We start from the raw sequence: 17,771 nt of genomic DNA, 5'->3' as shown, positions 1-17,771 counted from the left end.
TCTGTGATGAGCATTAGATCTACGTACTTAAAATTAATCAACGTGCAACAATATTCCTTCCGCAAATTTTGGATGCTCGAATTGCAAACCCGAATAAAAGTATGGTAGCATGTGTGAAGTAACATTTTGCGAGGCCTGAAGTATTTCCTTTCATCAATGAGTTGCTTTAATTAGTGCTTGAAAGTCAAGTATTAAAAAATGATAATCAAGATGCACAAAAGAAATCACCTTTAAATTCCGCGAATGCCTCAGTTGGTATAGAATACTTCATGCCCTGGTGAATTCTTCGGCTCAATTATTCTGCTTGGCGGTTATCTGTGAATTCTGAGCTCGACCGTATTATTGTCGTTTGTGCCTTTGGCGCCCTGTAAACATAGCAAGTTTTGTCGAGCACGCAAATTTTTGACAAACAGCCCATGCTGAGCGAGTCGATGAAATAATCACAAGTTGTGAATACCTGTTTCCTATAGCAAAATCAGTTGCATAAGTTTGCCCTTGGTTACAGCCCTTCACAAAAAAATTAGCACAGCATTCAGAAATGAACTTTTAAAACAAAATTGGCTTTTTTGCTAGCATCGTATGATGAATAAGCAAGACGCTGAAATACAGGATCATTTGATTGGTTGAAAAGGGTTTATTTGCTGCGTGTTGGCCACTCTTTGTTGCAATGCAAGAGGACATTTGGGACGATGCATTGCTATCGGAGATTGAGGCACTCGAGACTCGTTATGTAAAATCTTGCAGCCGTCTAAATGATACGACAAACATTCCTCAATCAGCCTTTTGCTATAATAAGAATATGTGGAGCTGCAAGTCATGTACGCTGCAAAACAACGCGGCGAGAACTACATGTCAAGTATGCCAGGCACCACGAGTATTCATGTTGCACGAGGATCAAGACACTACCTCAGCCAAGAAGATTATACAGACTCGAATTACTTTCGACAAATCCACGACTTCACCGCCACAGCAACAATCCATAAAGAATGATGGTGTATGCTCAAAGCCTACATCATTCACCTTGACACAAAGAGATCAATTAGCAAAATCCGCTACAGCAAATACAACGCATTTTTCGTTAAAGTCGCCAATAAAGTCTTTTTATTCAAAACGAGCAAAAGAAGAGGTCAAGCCAGACAATTCGCTTTTGCAAACAACGCGGCGTGCAACAGGAGAAGACGCAGTGGCCAAAACAAGATATCTCGACATTTCTATACGCTCAAAAGGCGTGCCCGGGATTGATATTGATGCCGCACAGCATTTCGTGTACCCGACAAATTACTCTATTCGAGACTATCAATTGGCCATTGCAGAAAAAGCATTGTATCACAACACGCTCGTGTCATTGCCTACGGGCTTAGGTAAAACACTAGTGGCTGCAGTTGTCATGTACAATTTTTACCGCTGGTTTCCGACTGGAAAGGTAGTGTTTATGGCGCCGACAAAGCCACTTGTGGCTCAGCAAATAAAAGCGTGTCATGAAATCATGGGAATTCCGCTTTCCGATACTGCAGAATTGCAAGGAAACGTTCCTCCGACAATGCGTCGCGTGCTGTGGAACTCCAGACGCGTGTTCTTTTGCACCCCTCAAAGTTTGCAAAATGATCTTTGCCGAGGTATTTGCAAGGCAGAAACATTTGTGTGCATCATTGTTGACGAAGCTCATAGAGCTACGGGAAAGTACGCCTACTGCGCTGTAGTGCACGAAATTGAAGCAAAAACGCAACAGTATCGCATTTTGGCACTTTCGGCCACACCTGGAGCGAAATTTGATGTGATTCAAGACGTTGTGACGAATTTACGCATCTCCCATATTGAAAGCCGATCAGCTGATGACGTGGATGTACGCAAATATACGCACGCACGGCAAGAAGAGGTAATTGTTTGTCGTCTCGGCGACCAAATTTTAAAAATCAAGGCGCAATTTCTCAAGCTCTTCACGCCGATCATTCAACGATTACTTCGCAATCAGATTATTCGAAATAGCGATCCAGATAAATTGACGAGCTGGTACGTGCTGCAAGCTCGAGAGAATTTTCGAAAGAGCTCGACGTACGCGTCAAAGCGAAGTGCAGAGAGTGACTTAGCGCTTCTCGTGAGTTTGCTACACGCCAAAAGTTTATTGACTGGTCATGGACTCAATAGCTTTCGTGATCAAATCTTGAATTGGGTGGAAGAACGAAAGAATGGCAAATTGTCGTGGTCCAAGAGAGAAATGCTACAGTCTTCGGCATTTCAAGTGCTTGAAACAAGTTTAGCATTAAGCGGTGATAGCTTATATAGTACTGTGAGCCATCCAAAGCTATTGAAACTTCGTGAAGTGCTGTTAGAGCACTTTCAGCGCCATGATGCAGGAGCTTCCAGCACACGAGCCATCGTTTTTACGCAGTTTCGTGCAAGCGTATCGGAAATTGTAGCGCTACTGCGTCCACTTGCACCTATTGTTAACGCGCAGCCTTTCATTGGACAGGGTGCGTCCGGCAAAGCAAAAGAAAACAAGGGGCAGTCTCAAAAAGTACAGCAAGAAATTGTGCGTAGGTTTCGAAAAGGCGACTTTAATGTCCTTGTAGCCACATGCATTGCCGAGGAAGGCCTGGATATTGGAGAAGTTGATCTTATTGTCTCTTTTGATGCACTTACGTCGCCTGTTCGGATGATTCAACGACTGGGTAGAACTGGACGAAAACGCGTTGGCAATGTAATTATCCTCGTGACCGAAGGAGACGAGCAAAAGAAGTTGATGCGTAGTACATCAGCGGCGAAGACTGTTAGTCGCGCGCTAACAACTTATAAAAGTAGATTTATCTTCGCAAAGTGTCCGCGTATGCTTCCAACCGGCATTTACCCGCAATTACGAGAGCTGGAGATGAAAATACCAACTTTCCATGCTTCTCAAGTTGGTGGGAAGATGTCGTCGACAATTCTTGACCCTAATACGTGGCAGCTCAGTGATGCTGAACGAGCTGTGGCGCTGTTGAAGTTTTTTCCGGCAAATTTCGCGAATAGCTGTAGAAATAAGCTGGTGCCAATTGTTGCTGATCGGGCACATCTACTACGGCGCCAATCGCGTACGTTGGTGCGAAACAATGATAGCACTCAAGTGAGTTATTCTGTTCGGTCGCTTATTTTGCTACGTCTAGTTCGCGACATTCACGGTGTCGACGAGAATTTGGAAGATGAATCTGATGATGATGACAGTATGAATGCTGATAAGGAAGAAGAAGCTGAGGTGGCGAGCTCGAACAATCGTGCAAATTCTGTGGAACATGGAAATGAGTGTCATGCAGCATTTTTAAGGTCTCGAACAACCAAGTTTCACAGCACTAGATTGAGTATAATCGACTCGAAACTGAAAGGTGAGATGACCTCTGCTTCGCAACAATGTAAAACGCCCGATGAGCCCGATTTTGCAAGCACATGGGACAACGTATACGATACAATTGGAGAATCGATCTCTTCCTTTGACACGCACTTTAGCCCGCAATATGCCGACTTGATAACCCGTAATATCTCTACTACTACTGAGGACGTTATAAATTGCAATGGTTGCTGTGAAAATACTGCTTCAATGACCCTTACAGGAGAAAAGCAGAAGATAGATGCTTGTAAAGCAACATCCTTGTTGGTTCCGACCAGCGAGGACGATATGACTGAGGCGAAAACAACTGCCTCTGGCAGCAAGTGGCCTGACTCTAATGTTTCTAGAGGCGCGAAAAAGCCAACTCGAGATTCGACGCTCTCCTTTAAAAATGTCAGTCATCACAATTTCTCAAACAGAGCTGAGACGGCTTCGCAAACCTGTCGAACGCGACAACTGGTATTTGATGAAAACGCTATTGATGCCAATCCACTGACTTTTACGCAAACAATGGAGCTTTTGCCAACAGAGCCAGCTAGAGAAGCTCAAGTACTACGTTCTAAAAAGCACGAAACGCCTCGAGCCACAAAGGAGAATTTTTCAGAGTTACCACCTGTGTCGTGTGCACAAAAAAGTGTTAGTGCTGCCAATGAAATGCCATATTATGAAGAACAGACCGAAAACGAATTACAATCCTTTGAATTACTTCCATCATTGTCGAATGGTCCTGTAATGGCATCTAATTTATTAAATGTCTCGCTACGTGCAGCTTCTCCTGATAAAAAGTTTGTGGGAGCTGGCATTCAAGAAGACAAAGCTCATGAACGAGTTGACGATGATTTAAGTTCTGTGGTTGCGAATGAAAGTAGTTTTCTTCAAGCAAGCAATATTAATTCCAAAACACGAGCAGACTCTGACGCTGAAGATATGCTAGCTATTAATCCAATGGAATTCACGCCCCCGTCAAAAAGGTATTTAGCCGAGTATATTCATGGTGCTACGCATACAAATCAGAAGGAAGTTGATTTCGAGCATAAGGACGATGGCTGCTGTGCTGTGTGTCTTGAGCGTGAATCATATGATGATGATCTAATACTCTTTTGCGATGGATGTAACGTGGGAGTTCATCAATTCTGCTATGGTATTCTCTCTGTACCCGATGCCGAGTGGTTCTGTGCCGTCTGCTCGGTGGCTCTAAAGACTGGCAACGATGTCGCTGCTAATCCACCACGATGTCAGCTCTGTCCACACCGCGGGGGTGCGTACAAGCGGACGGGATGCCACCACTGGGTTCACGTTCAATGCTATATATGGATTCCAGAGTTACAAGTCGAGCAGGGAGTGGATGATTCTCTTATGCTTTCTGAATTAACTCGACTTGATCCAGACCGCAAGAATCTCGATTGTTCAATATGCCATTCGCAGATTGGTAATGGAAAGATTCAATGCGCACACAAGCAATGTTTGACTGCCTTTCATGTCAGTTGTGCCGCATTCGCTGGCTATCGCATGGATCAAGTCGATGTTTCAGGCAGTGACGACAAGGAATGTTATACTTTATTTCTAGCTTACTGCTCATTACACCGCAAATCTTCTGCTCCAGTATGCGCTTCGGATTTGTCAACGTTACCTGAGAAAGCAACGGTTTCCCTATCCCATCCATCACTTTCAAAACCTGCAAATATTGCATCTCCTAGTCACTTATTAGCATCGCCTTCCTCTGCGGAGGTCGAAAAGAAACGTAAAAAGTTTCGGCGACTTAAACGCAAGTATGAGTACTCTCCCTCCCACTTGTGTTCACAGCCAGAAGCGTCAAGAACATTGCAAAAGCGTCTCAAGAGAAAGAAGAAGCAGCGAGAGACTTCACGAGCTTTAGCAGCTGCGTATATTGAAGAAACAGCTGAAGTGCAAGGGGGAGATGATGATGATGACGACGATGATAATGAGTATGGAGAAGACGATCAAGAGGCGGCGGACAATTCATTTATTAACGATTCGTCGCAGCTTCTGTATTCACAGTCGGTCAAATCTTATGAAGACGTTGGGGATCTCACGTCAAAGAAGAAATTGAAATCAAGTCCCAATATGCGGGCTATTTATGCGCAATCACTTTGTGCATCACAGACTTCTCCACTACCACTAGGTAGGCACTGGGGAGCACTTCGATCAAATGGAATTATCCGTGCTTGTCTTGATAAAATGCATACCAAAACGAAGACTACGACGACGCCAACAACTGCTGTAGCAGTTGTGGAGGAATTCCAAGCGGCTTGTGACCAACGGAATTGCTTGCCAGCTGATACGATTCAACTCGATTCGCCTACCATTTGTCCGTTGAATCAGACCAAGAGGTTGTTTAATGACACTTTGCATACCGAGATGGAAACAAATGGCATTGAAACTTTCAACACATTGGAGGAAAATCGGCAAGAAAACTTGAAACAAACAAAATCACAGACGTCACTAGTTTGCAACAACATTTTATTGTCGAAAGATGACCAGTTGGCAAATGCACGAGATGTGAGAGCAATTGATTCATTCCATTTGACGAAAGAGGGAATGGCTCATGACGGAGAAAGTGCTGCGTATTCTCATTATTCGAATGGAACGTTGACGTGTAAAAGGTCTCTTGTTCCTGCGAAACGGTCCGTGACGTCTACTGTCGATCTAACTTGTCATCACTCGCAAAGGTTATCCCAGTCAATGAAGTGGAACATTCTCGTAAGCTCGACCTTTGCCAGCTCCAAAATATATGCAATCCTTTTATCGTCCAAGAGCGCCGACTGTGGCGTAACAATTACAGATTCGCTCCATGTCGATGTTTTACTTAGTGTGCGCACCGCCGTTCTTTTCTTAACAAGCCAACAAGTACACGCGCTGAAGAATACACCTCCAAACCAAAATGAAAAAAGCGGCTTGTTGTTTAGATTGACTTTGGCCATGCACAAGAAAGTCATTGTAGCTGTTGTTCACACTGGTGAAAAATCCGAGATTCAGCGAATTCTACCGTTTCCAAACGTGACAATTATTGTGCAAGATTGCATCGATACTCTATGCTCGCAACTTCACCAAATTGCACACGAGGATCTCGTCGAAGGGTACGAATTTCCTTCTTTATGTCTTGGTCCCTTAAGTGATCAGGTTCCAAGAGCGCTAGACGAGAATTTCGCATCCCGACTCGAGTTCTTTCGCTCTATTCCAGCTTTGTCACTTGACAGTGCACTGAATTTAAGTTTTCGCTTTAAAAACTTTTCAGTAACACAAGTGCCAGTGCATAAATTTAACGAAATGCATTGGAGAAGGATGTTGCCATGGATCTCCGAGGCGTCAGCGGTGGAGATTCAGAAACATGTGCAAAATATACGACGTTGAGGTTGTAAAGTATGATAGTTTAGCTATCGTCGGCTGACTATTTAAAAGCGCAGAAAGCGACTAAAACGGTCATGCCCGGTTCACTGCGAGGTGGCATGTCTTAGCCACTTTTTGTGTGCAAATTAGAATTAGGTAATTACTGTAAAATACACACGCTCCAATAATGGGAGCAGCCACAAGCAACCCATTTATCGACACGAAATTTCTTAAAAGTATCGAAGCCGCTCGGAGTTGCCCAAAATGTATTCAATTATTGTGTATCGACTCCATATTCCACAATGGAGGACATTCTTCCGCAGAGCAAGAAGCAGCACCGTAAGCAGGAAAAGGCTCGATGGTTAGCGGAGCGCAAGTCTTTGCAAATACTGGAGGGCTTAGCATCTTCCAGGCGGAAGAGTAGAAATCACCGTCAACGAATTGTCCCGCCTTCCGCTGCTGTCCACTTTGAGCCGTGCATGTCGACTAATTGTGACAATCGAGTGGCTGGACACTCGTGCGTCGTGCGGAGAATTGAACCGTACGTCCATCGCTTTGCGCTCTTTGCAAAAGACCGGTGGACGGATCGTAGTTTGCGTGATCTCTTTGCCAGTGAGTTTTCCACCCTCTCGTCAGAATACTGCGCGCGAGCAGCTCAGCTGGGGCTCATTCGGGTGAATGGACAAGAGGCGAAGCTGGACACGATTCTGAAACGTGGAAGTTTCTTTGAGCACGTCGTGCATCGACATGAGCCTGCAATTCATTTCCCGATCAAGACTGCCATGGAGTTATCGACATTGGCGTCGCTATCCACGACGTGGATCCATTTGGAGACAGACGACTTGATGGTGGTAAATAAACCCTCGGGCGTTCCCGTGCATCCAACCGGCAGCTTTCAATTTAATTCGCTGACGCATATACTGCATCATGACAGACAAGGGATTGCCGCAGAGAAGGAAAGTTTAACACAAAAGCTCTATCCAGTGCATCGATTGGATCGATTGACGTCAGGACTGCTGATACTCGCCAAATCGGCGGAAAAGGCACGCAGTCTTACGGCTGAGCTAACAAATCCTTCTATCAACCAAGGAACTGGCATGCGTTTGGTGCAGAAATACTACGTAGCGCGAGTTCAAGGCGACTTTCCCGTCACGGCAATGGGTTCTGCAGGCATTGCTAAGTTCTGCTCAGCATTTGTAACGATTGATAGTTTACGTGAAGAATACTGGCGCGTGGAAGCCCCAATCGGTTTGATGTCACCACGCCAAGGACATAAAAGATGTGTGAGTGAGTCAGAAGACGCCAAGCCTTGTGTAACGCTAATGCGTCGTCGTGGAGACTCCGTGGGTGGCGAAAGTATCGTTGAATGCCTCCTTTTAACGGGTCGGACGCATCAACTTCGAGTGCATTTACAACACGTGGGCTTTTCAATCGTAAACGATCCGCTGTACGGAATTCCGAATGAAGACAAAGGGATGAGGCTTGCAATTAGGCAAGTACAGAATGTCCTCTTTGATGCTGTTCCAATTTCATATTACCAAAAATTTCATCATGAAGATGATAAACTTCGATGTACTCGAGTGTGCGAAGTCTGCATAGCTAAAATCCAAGGAATTTTCGAGGTTGAAAACAAGGATGTAATTATGTGGTTGCATTCCTATCGATATGAAACCCCCAGTTGGTCATTTGAAGTGCCGTTGCCGTCTTGGGCCACATTGCCAACAGCATTGCCCATCTGATTAACATTGTAAAATTGCAAAAGTACTTCTCTCTGCACGACGTGCAGAGGAAGGCTCTCAGTAGCTAAGAAATCTTAGCTTACGCAGAGTAAATTCTAAGGCTTTATTATAGAGAAAACGTAAAACTGTGATAATATATCAAGTTCCTACGTAACGATCTTTTATCTACCACTGACTTTATTATATTAATAACTATCTATGTATGGCCCGCACAATCTTGTCTTATAACGATTGGCGGATATGGTAATATTGGAACAAGTCAAAGTTAATAAAGATAATATTTGTACTTTTCCTCTCATAGACCAGGTTGTTAATTAATATATTATCTAAAAAAGTAGATATTATTTGGAAAATATTACTTTACATAGGAATTTTTGGAAAGCTTATCCATAAATCGATGTAGGCCATTACATCTACTTGCTCCGCGGTCCAGTCAGCACTGGACGCGCCCAAAGAGAGAGACAAATAAGATATATTACATGTTCTGTATTAGTTTATAATGAAGTTAGTATTAAATAGATAGAAACAGAAGAACAACTTAATTACATGAAATACAGTTTACTTTTAGCCCTCTTTGCAGCAAGAATCTCAAAGAAAGTCTTCTTCTGCACGTACTAGTGTACGTGAAGTGACGTCTCGCACAGAAGCAGTACAAGTCGGCAGTGCCCCGTTACACATGGTAGCACTTTGTAGTCCGTCCAAGGACCACAGTTCTATCATCTAACATGTCCATGTTAAATAATAATGGAAATACGCATCACGTTTAGCGTGATAAATACTTATTCTAAGTGACATAGAAAGGAGTGCGGTCGAACGAACGATTTCGACCGTAGAAAATGATGCCATCTTGGCCATGCTGTCCGGTTTGGACAGATTTGCCCTCCATTCAGCCATCGCCAAGTTCATATAACATGAGCTTGACGAGGCGAAGGAGAAGGTAGCCTTGCTCGATCAGTAAGGCTCTCAACAGGCAGGACTGTTGAGGTTGCAAGAGGTACAGACCCCTGTATCTGGGATGACGCACACGCGTCGTCCCAAAACCTTAAAGATTGACATATCTAAGTATAGGGGGTCGTAGAAGACTCCCTCTCACGATGGTTTGTCGTGTTGGAAGATGCCATAAGGGCTCGTCACATCGTCGACGAGCAAATGCAAGTTGCATTTGCTCAGTCAAACCTGGCAGGTCGTGCCAAAACTTGGGCATATGCCTCAAGTTGGTGACCCGTACATATTTGGCTAGCTAGAGGATTTTCAATCCTGGCTCCAACAGAAGTTTAAGCTGCCCAGGGCTGAGTTAAAAGCTCGATCAGAGCTTCTGAAATTTAAGCAAGGCAAGCGTAATGTTCAAGCTTACGCCCAGCGTGTACGACTATTAACGAATTGTACCATGAACAATCCAATTTATGAACACACGTTGATTAAGGTAATCATGGAAGGTCTTACGGATGGTCCCGTGAAGACCCATTTGTTCCGCTGAAACTGGATACGCTTGAAGAAGCATTATCCATTTTTAAGATTTTGATGCAAGTTTATTAGCAAGGTGTATGCGGAACAGGAGGACATTAGCTTGAGACAGGCTCAAACTAGTTTGTCATCGTATCGTCCTCCGTGACGACAAGAGCTTGGAGGTCCAGAACCTATGGACCTCGCTTTCGAACAGTAAGCGATTGCAGAGATGCAATCAATGTCAAAAGTTAGGTCACTGCGGTCATGATAGAAAGTGCCCCACGCCCAGTACCGCTTATGGACTGAATTTTAAAAGGGTAACGGTCGCGGGTCCGGCGTCGTTGCGAAATCGCAACAGCGAGGCGGACCACAAAAAAACGGTTGGGTCAGTAAGAGCGCATCGCCCTACTGATTCAGCAACCTCAAGAGAATTTGCAAATCTCTTGACATAAGTTGCTCCAGACACATAATCATTATTTGTCTCTGCACCTGGTGCTGAGGTATACCTCATCACCTTGAAGTAGAAAGTGACAAATGATTTGTCACTTAGGGCCCTAGTGGACTGTGGAGCGTCGAATACTTTATTCGTCTCCAGTCGCTAGAGGGTCGTAAGCTCAAATATCTTGAGCGCGACATCCCTCCAACGACAGGCGCGTCGATAATAGTGATGAAACCCGTAGTGAGATTTCACTACCGTTAAGATTAACAGCTTGATGATGTTTTCATCGTACTGGATTTGGATGACAGACTTGATGTCATCCTAGGTTTACCTTGGCTCAGAAAGTATGAGCCAATAATCAACTGGCAGTCTCGATCCGTAAAGATGCCTGCCACTTGTTCATCAGATGGCCTTCTGATGAACGTGTTGGCGCGTCCACAAGCGTGTGGATCACTACGGCTGAATGCGATGGCCTCACTTGTGAAATGGTCGTTAGTACGACTGCACAAGATCACAGTGTGATTACTAATCACAGTGTGGAGTCAGCTGCCGGCGGCTGTGCGAATGCACAGGCAGTGCTGAAGGTCCACCACCCGAATAAGTCGAATGAATTGAGACATGAATGTACGTCTAGCGGGCTACATTCAAGGAAGGTACCGGTTGTCCAAAAAAGACAACACGATGATCCTAGACCGTAGTTGAGAGTCGACCGTAGAGGACCCGACTGTGATAGCGCAATCATATTCGGAAGATGTTAAGGGAATAATCTTCGCGTAGTTGAGAAGAAAACCCTCAAATAGTTAATGCTGAATTCAGCATCCCAAGGAATTAATTCCTCGGCAGCCTGTGGATAAATTCCAGGAAGAAAACGAGACATTGAATGTCTTGGTTAATGACGGATCAAGAGTAGGCGCTTACACTCTTGATATGTATGTGCCTCCGAAGTTACCTTCGGATATAACTCAAATATTTACCCTAGAACCTAAACGGTTCTTGAGAGATCTGCACAATGGCAGAATCAAGCAGATCTACGTAGTCTTCACAGAAGGACGATTACGTAACCGACATTCGGTCAGCGGTAATTTTTGCAGAGAACGAACGGGTTCTCAGCAGCTCATCAATGGACGAAAATGTCCTCGATGAGAAGACTCGGATTGAGAGATACAGTACTCAATCTTGGGAGTCACTCAAGGGAAATCCTCTATACGAGGATTTAATAGAATTCAGGGATGTATTCCCTGAAGCAGTTCCATGCGAGTTACCTAAGGATAAAGGCACTCGACATGAGATCGAGCTCAAACCGGGCTCGAAGTACTGTGTCATGAAGCAGTGGCCACTGCCTCGTGAACAAGTACTTGCGATCGACAAATTCTTTGCCGATCGGGTAAAAGCGGGCCATGTGAGGGAATCAACTTCCCCACATAGCTCTCCGACCTTCTGTGTGCGAAAGGCCACAGGAGGGTGGCGGATAGTGCACGCATTCAATAAACTGAATGCTGCAACGATACCGGCTCAAACGCCGATACCGAGAAAAGACGTAATCATAGACGGTATGTCTAAGAGTACCATCTTTTCGTCTATAGATCTGATGGATGGATTTTATCAGATCCTTATGCGTGAACGGGACTTCCCTACACAGTAGTGAGCACTCCCAGTGGGATGCTCTGGGAATGGCTAGTAATGCCACAGGGGCTTAGTAACGCTCCCTCAACATTCAACAGATGAGTAAAGAATCTGTTGAGACCGGTGCGGGAATTCGCACAGAGTTATTTTGACGATGTATTCGTCCATTGCCGGGCTATGGACGGAAAGACGGACGTGGAAGTTCATAAAACTCACGTTCGTCAGGTTCTTACACTTATGCGAAAGCATAAGTTGTACGCAAATCTCAAGAAGTGTATATTCACTGCAAGCGAAATACCAGTTCTGGATGCATCGTCGGTAAACACGGCGTGCGCCCTGCACCCGAAAAGATCAAGGCAATCACCGACTGGCCAGTTCCAGTTGTTGCCAAGGGACTTGGAAAGCTCCTTGGCTAGCGGCGTACTTGCACAAGTACTCACGCAATTATGCCGAAATAACAGTTCATATCTCTCGTCTCTTAAAAAAAACATGAAATGGTTATGGAACACTGATTGTCAGGGTTCCTTTGAAAGTATCAAGCAAAGCTTGACGCAATTTCCAAGATGAGAGATTGCAAATCAAGACAGACTATTACATGTGGTCTGTGACGCCAGTGTTTTCGCAATCGGCTGTGCGTTAATGCAATACGATACAGACGGCGTGGACCGCGTCATCTGTTACTAATCGTGTCAGCTGCAACCAGCTGAAAGCAATTACCCAGTGCATGACAAGGAACTCCTCGCCATGAAATATACACTAGCTAAGTTTAGGGTCTTTCTCCTCGGAGATGGACCGTTCGTATATACGGACCATGCGTCATTACGCACGGCCGTAAAAAGCTTACACATCTCGCAATGAATGGCGAGGTGGCTATCCTTCTTCGCGGAGTATAATTTCCCCGTGGAATATAAACCAGGACGACTTAATGTCGTCGCTGATGCGTTATCACGCCGACCCGATTTCGAGCCGGCTGCGCATTCCAACAGTGAAAATAATTCCACTGTTGCAACACTCCTTTCAAGTTTTCCGTCATCAACCTTGTTTGATGACATAAATAACGCCTACACGGAAGATAAAGACCTTCTGCGTTTAATGGATCATCTGATGAATCCATCCAAAAAATATTTTAAAGAGTTACCGGCTTTATATCGGTCGTCATCCGATCGATACACAACCCGCAACGGCTTACTATACTACACAGCCGTTGCCGGCGACACTCCACGTGTCGTCGTCACAACTCACAATAATTTGCGCATGCGCATCATATATGAGTGTCACGATGCAAGAACAAGTGAGCATCGTGGACGTGCGAAAACATATTTCTCAGTAAGTCGCGACTTTTACTGGCCACGCCAGTATCAGTTCGTGCGCAAGCACCTGTGCTTGCGAGGTATGTCAACGGGTGAAGCCTAGTCCTTCATCCCGTGCACCTCTCCAACGTCTGCCACTTCCGGCAAAGTGTTGGCAGTCCGTATCTATCGACTTCGTCTTCGGATTTCCAGAAGACGATCACAAAGCCAATGTAATCCTTGTTTTGGTAGACAGATTCAGCAAGATGGTACATCTTGCTGCAGTACCAGAGTCGATCACGGCTCCGGGCTGTGCCCGTGTCTTTATCGACACGGTATTCAAACTCCACGGTTCACCCGGTGAAATGGTCTCGGGTATATATTCACAATTCACGGCGGAGTTTTGGCAATCCGCGTTCCGATCTCTCGGAACACGGCTGACTATGTCAACTTTTGATCATTCAAAGACAGATGGTCTGACGGAACGCGCAAATCGCATCCTCGTAGAGATACTTCGAGGTTACGTCCAATCGTATACGAATTGGAACGAGTTTTTACCGATGGTCGAATTCGCCATCAATAATTCGGTGCATGCGTCTACAACGCATACACCGTTCTTTGTGAATGGCTTACGCCATCCTCGCATACCCACCCAATTAAAGGGATCCTCTAAGTTGGGGGGGGGGTGAACTCGCACGAGCGAAACCATTTCTGGCTCATGCTCTTCACCAATCGAAGTTAACAACGACGCGAATGATATCGATGTCGAAGCAATCGACATCGAAGATGAGAAAGATTTCATGGCAGTGCGCACAAAGCGCACTGGAAAGACAAAACAAATGAGTCAGCAGGGAATTTCTGCTGGCTCGAGAATCAGTAATCCGTTTCGTACAGGATTCCATTGCTAAAGCAGTGGACCGTCTGAAACGGAACGCAGACAAACATGGAAGAGCAAATGTTCTTTCATTTAAAATGAATGACCTGTACTACTCTCTACGGTAAACTTACCTAAGCGTGTAGTCTCTAATGTGGGCAGCAATAAACTACAAACAAATTCATTGGGCCTTTACGTGTACTGCATCGCAGAGGCAATGTGTACACAATAGAATTGCCACGTAAGATGCGAACGCATCCTACGTTTTAGGTTGGTCGGCTCCGCCCATACCATCAGTGATACAATTTGGTCGATGGCGTGAAATGAGGTATATACAACATTGTCTAGTTATAGTATGCCCTTCTTATTTGAAAGCACACGCTGAAAAACACATGCAGTGTCAAAACGCATAATACACTCAGCTCAGGATGTATGCACAATAAGTAAGATGTTACATTTACCAATTGGTAGCCTATGAAATTTAATATATCCTACAAACACAGTCAATAGTTCTGAAAAGTCAACATTAGCTTATAAAAGTCATAACAAGTATCAGATTATTAAACGTTGCAAAAGTATATTACGGTGAAAGCGCTTTGCATTTAGTCATGGTTAAAGATGCCTTGCCTCGAATGCCTTATTCGCTACACATACATTGTGGGACCGCTGCAGCCAAAATCACAGCCACTTGACCATGAGTGACGCATTTTCGAGTTTCCCTTCTTCAATAGATAAGGTATCACTATAAGCCACCGCGCTTGGTGGAAATGCAGTACGCAGCTCGAATGTGCGTGCTCGAGCTTCGGGAACCTGTTCCATCACAAATGTCCAGACCATTGCAATAGAGTCAGTCTTGTGAAAGCGCCTCGTGAGGCGAGACCCATCGGGCACCCTAATCTGAACCCGCGTAACGTCAGGGGCGCTTGCTGTGGTACAGCAGTAGCATCATACGTCAAACATTGAATGCATCAAGCAAAAAAATCAAAAATAAATGTACAATACCATCAGGCTCTGGAGCAAGCGTTACAAATGGCTGGGCCTTCTCTTCCTGTTTCATTGCATCCTCATCTTGCTTTGACGTTTCATCAACATCGTTGCCCTGCATCGAAGCAGCAATAGCCGCAGCTAGCTGGTCAGCTTCAGTCATATCCAATATATCGGGCTCAACCTCCTTCCCAGATCATAAATAATGCTAATGAGTTCGACCGATAAACGATTTACAAGCCTATACCTTCTTTTGCTCAGTCATCGGTGTATCCACAGCACGCATGCAGCAAAAATCAGACACTGTCTCGAGAACAAGTTATTGACGAAGTCTTTTAAGCAGCATTTCAAGCTAGTCAAATTTTTTGCCGTACATTTTTCAGTCATATCCTGCGGTTCATGAAAGCCTGTCCAGTGCTGCCGGATTTCTCCTGTTCGTGGGTCAATTATTATCACAACTGGAAGCGAATTGTGGTCTATCTGGTATAGACTGCAAAACTTTTTGCCATGCTCCGACCCCGAATAATTCTGATTAACAATGTGCCATAATCATTAAGCTGTAAAGCACAAAAATTACAAGCCTAAGGCTAGTGACATACTTGCCAGAACACAAAGCCGCTTGCCACTAGATTTTGCACGACATCGTCACTCCACGTGTCACGGTTCAGCATGTGACTCGCAAATACAATTTCGTCCTGAATATTTACTAATAGCCACTTTCCCTCGTTCTTGGCGTGTGTACGAGCCTACATTAAAGTACCGGAAGTTATTTAATGCTAGTAAATCACAGTAAACGTGCCAAACACGCAGCGCACATCTGCGTAAGTCCCTTGATAGATGATGCTTGTAGGCGGATGAAATAATGTGCTCAAATCACGCGTGCGCTCGATGCTAGCTCCGTCAGCACCGTAGGCATGGCTTGGGGTGTCCACGGCATTAAGCTGCCCAAACGCCGTTGAAATGCTGCCGGCCGTCATAGCTGCGATGCTTTCAGCCGCAAAGTCTCGACTTTGGTCTCGCAAGTGACGTAAAGGTCGCGCTACAAGTGAGAAATAAAAAAACTTCACTAAGTATTATATACCGGCAACTCCGGCTCCTACGAACGTACAGAGATCCATCTCTGATTCTACAAGTCGTTGGCGCTTAGAAGGATCCGGCGCTCGCACGAGATCTTCTCTGTAAAATACACAATTCCGTGAGGTATCGATTACTGCTTGCAGCACAGAAAACGCACTCTTCTCCATAAGCAGAGGCAATGGCAGCAGCAGTAGCTGCGTCAATGTCCATTGACGCAGCTGGCACCGGCTGAGAGCTAGCGTTGGTGGAACGTGCGGCAGATCGAGGCGACCCTGCAAAAGCAGCGCGATGGCTCGGTCGTCCGCTCTCCATGAATAAATTAATCTGTAGAACTTTATTAGAACACTCCATGATGGCGCAGATGATGGAAGATGACGCACCGCTTCATGCAAACTCCAATTGGTAAGCTATCGTTGCGATATGAAAAACAAGATTCTAGTGTTACAACAGCGCCAACAGTATGGACAGAAAATTACACCGACTTCAAGAAACTGCACCGCGCTGTCAGATTCAGCGCCCGTGATGTTCATAAATCTTCAATACATAGAGAAGATTCATGATATATACGAAGGATGGAGAAGCGTCAGCATCAAGCACGTACGAGGCCAGCGCGTCTTGTGCGTCGGGACTGTCCGCCATAGTGACCACGCGCTTCAAGAGTAAAGTGAAGAAGGGAGGTACACAAATGGATACATTCCTCTGTTCCTTGCTAGTATCAGTTGACCAATCCAATACTCGGTGGCAAAACCGGTAATTATTATCGGCAGTCGGTACGCCTTATTTAACTTACTTGCGCCTTTTATGACTCTCTTTTGCAGGCCAATTATAGCAAATCAAGCTTTACCTTTCTCTTGATGTCAAAAAAATCTTTTCGCTCGTCCAAGCAATAACGGGCTAAGTTGCCCTATGTCACACAAACCCATTAAGTGCACTTTGTGTACTTCAAGCGGGCTGATCAATTACTTCATATGAAGTACTTAGACCTGCCACTTGGGTGTGGTGCACATAGTGACCCACCCTTGTGTATATGATACACATAGGCGATCCGGGATAGACAGTGAATCCATGGAGGGTGTTGCAAGAATTCCATCGTACACAGCAGCGTGGATGGGATTATTATGATCCGGCCGATGCCGATGCTGACCGAAAAGATCACTAAGATCAATAAGGTTGTACAATCGTGTGCGCTGCAGTTCCATCGAACTTGAACGGGTTCATCCGAATGGGCCTGGGCTGATGCGGCCGGGCGGAAAGCATCTCAACAGTCCTGTTGAAAGCCTCATCCCAACCTGCTCACGCCTAAGCTCATCCTGCGTCTTAGTGACGGACTCCGCCGCAGCTTGGCTGTGTGCCTCGGACACGACCCTTCGCTGTCCGAGCACACATCTCCCAAACTTCTCCAACTGAGCAACATGTTGCTCAGAAGAATTGCCCAAGAGCCTGGCCAGGGCTTGCTCACCAAGTCCCTGTGCCAAGTGCTCTGCCACCTCCTGATGATGATCGGAGAGGTGTGGAAAATGAGCACAATCGATATTGAGGCTCATCCTTACTGACACCTTCAGAGAGACGGGTCGTGGGAGGGACTACAAGTGCT

General features: G+C 45.3%; 3 protein-coding genes across 3 annotated transcripts; 2 read left to right on the top strand and 1 right to left on the bottom strand.

Moving 5' to 3' along the window:
• Positions 1-667: 667 nt before the first annotated feature.
• On the top strand, positions 668-6,730 carry CCR75_006562 (uncharacterized protein; the record flags this gene model as incomplete). The annotated part of the gene is made up of 1 exon (XM_067964631.1): positions 668-6,730. One exon carries the CDS (start codon positions 668-670, stop codon positions 6,728-6,730), a length of 6,063 nt encoding a protein of 2,020 aa, XP_067817275.1.
• A 278-nt stretch (positions 6,731-7,008) lies between these two features.
• On the top strand, positions 7,009-8,305 carry CCR75_001841 (uncharacterized protein; the record flags this gene model as incomplete). The annotated part of the gene is made up of 2 exons (XM_067959942.1): positions 7,009-8,202; positions 8,264-8,305. 2 exons carry the CDS (start codon positions 7,009-7,011, stop codon positions 8,303-8,305), a joined length of 1,236 nt encoding a protein of 411 aa, XP_067815488.1.
• Positions 8,306-14,692: 6,387 nt separating this feature from the next.
• CCR75_001842 (uncharacterized protein) lies at positions 14,693-16,948 on the bottom strand. The gene is made up of 10 exons (XM_067959943.1): positions 16,779-16,948; positions 16,654-16,711; positions 16,335-16,501; positions 16,182-16,276; positions 15,889-16,139; positions 15,700-15,846; positions 15,475-15,628; positions 15,348-15,403; positions 15,119-15,287; positions 14,693-15,042 (listed from the first exon to the last, which is right to left on the bottom strand). The coding sequence occupies exons 1-10, from the start codon at positions 16,814-16,816 to the stop codon at positions 14,795-14,797; spliced, it is 1,383 nt and encodes a 460-aa protein (XP_067815489.1). The 5' UTR covers positions 16,817-16,948; the 3' UTR covers positions 14,693-14,794.
• Positions 16,949-17,771: the final 823 nt, after the last annotated feature.

Source organism: Bremia lactucae (genome assembly GCF_004359215.1).
Source record: "Bremia lactucae strain SF5 chromosome Unknown BlacSF5_NotPlaced_184_SHOA01000117.1_80694bp, whole genome shotgun sequence".
Taxonomy (NCBI): Eukaryota; Oomycota; class Peronosporomycetes; order Peronosporales; family Peronosporaceae; genus Bremia; species Bremia lactucae.
This window is presented reverse-complemented; position numbering and strand designations above follow the sequence as displayed.

Excerpts from the sequence above, each read along its gene's own strand:
- CCR75_001842 (XM_067959943.1), bottom strand. The coding sequence starts at position 16,816 with ATGGCGGACAGTCCCGACGCACAAGACGCGCTGGCCTC. Across the intron at positions 16,712-16,778 it reads GCACAAGACGCGCTGGCCTC|ATTTATGAACATCACGGGCG; the intron begins GTACGTGCTTGA and ends TATGTATTGAAG. Across the intron at positions 15,629-15,699 it reads GCGGCTTTGTGTTCTGGCAA|AATTATTCGGGGTCGGAGCA; the intron begins GTATGTCACTAG and ends ATTGTTAATCAG.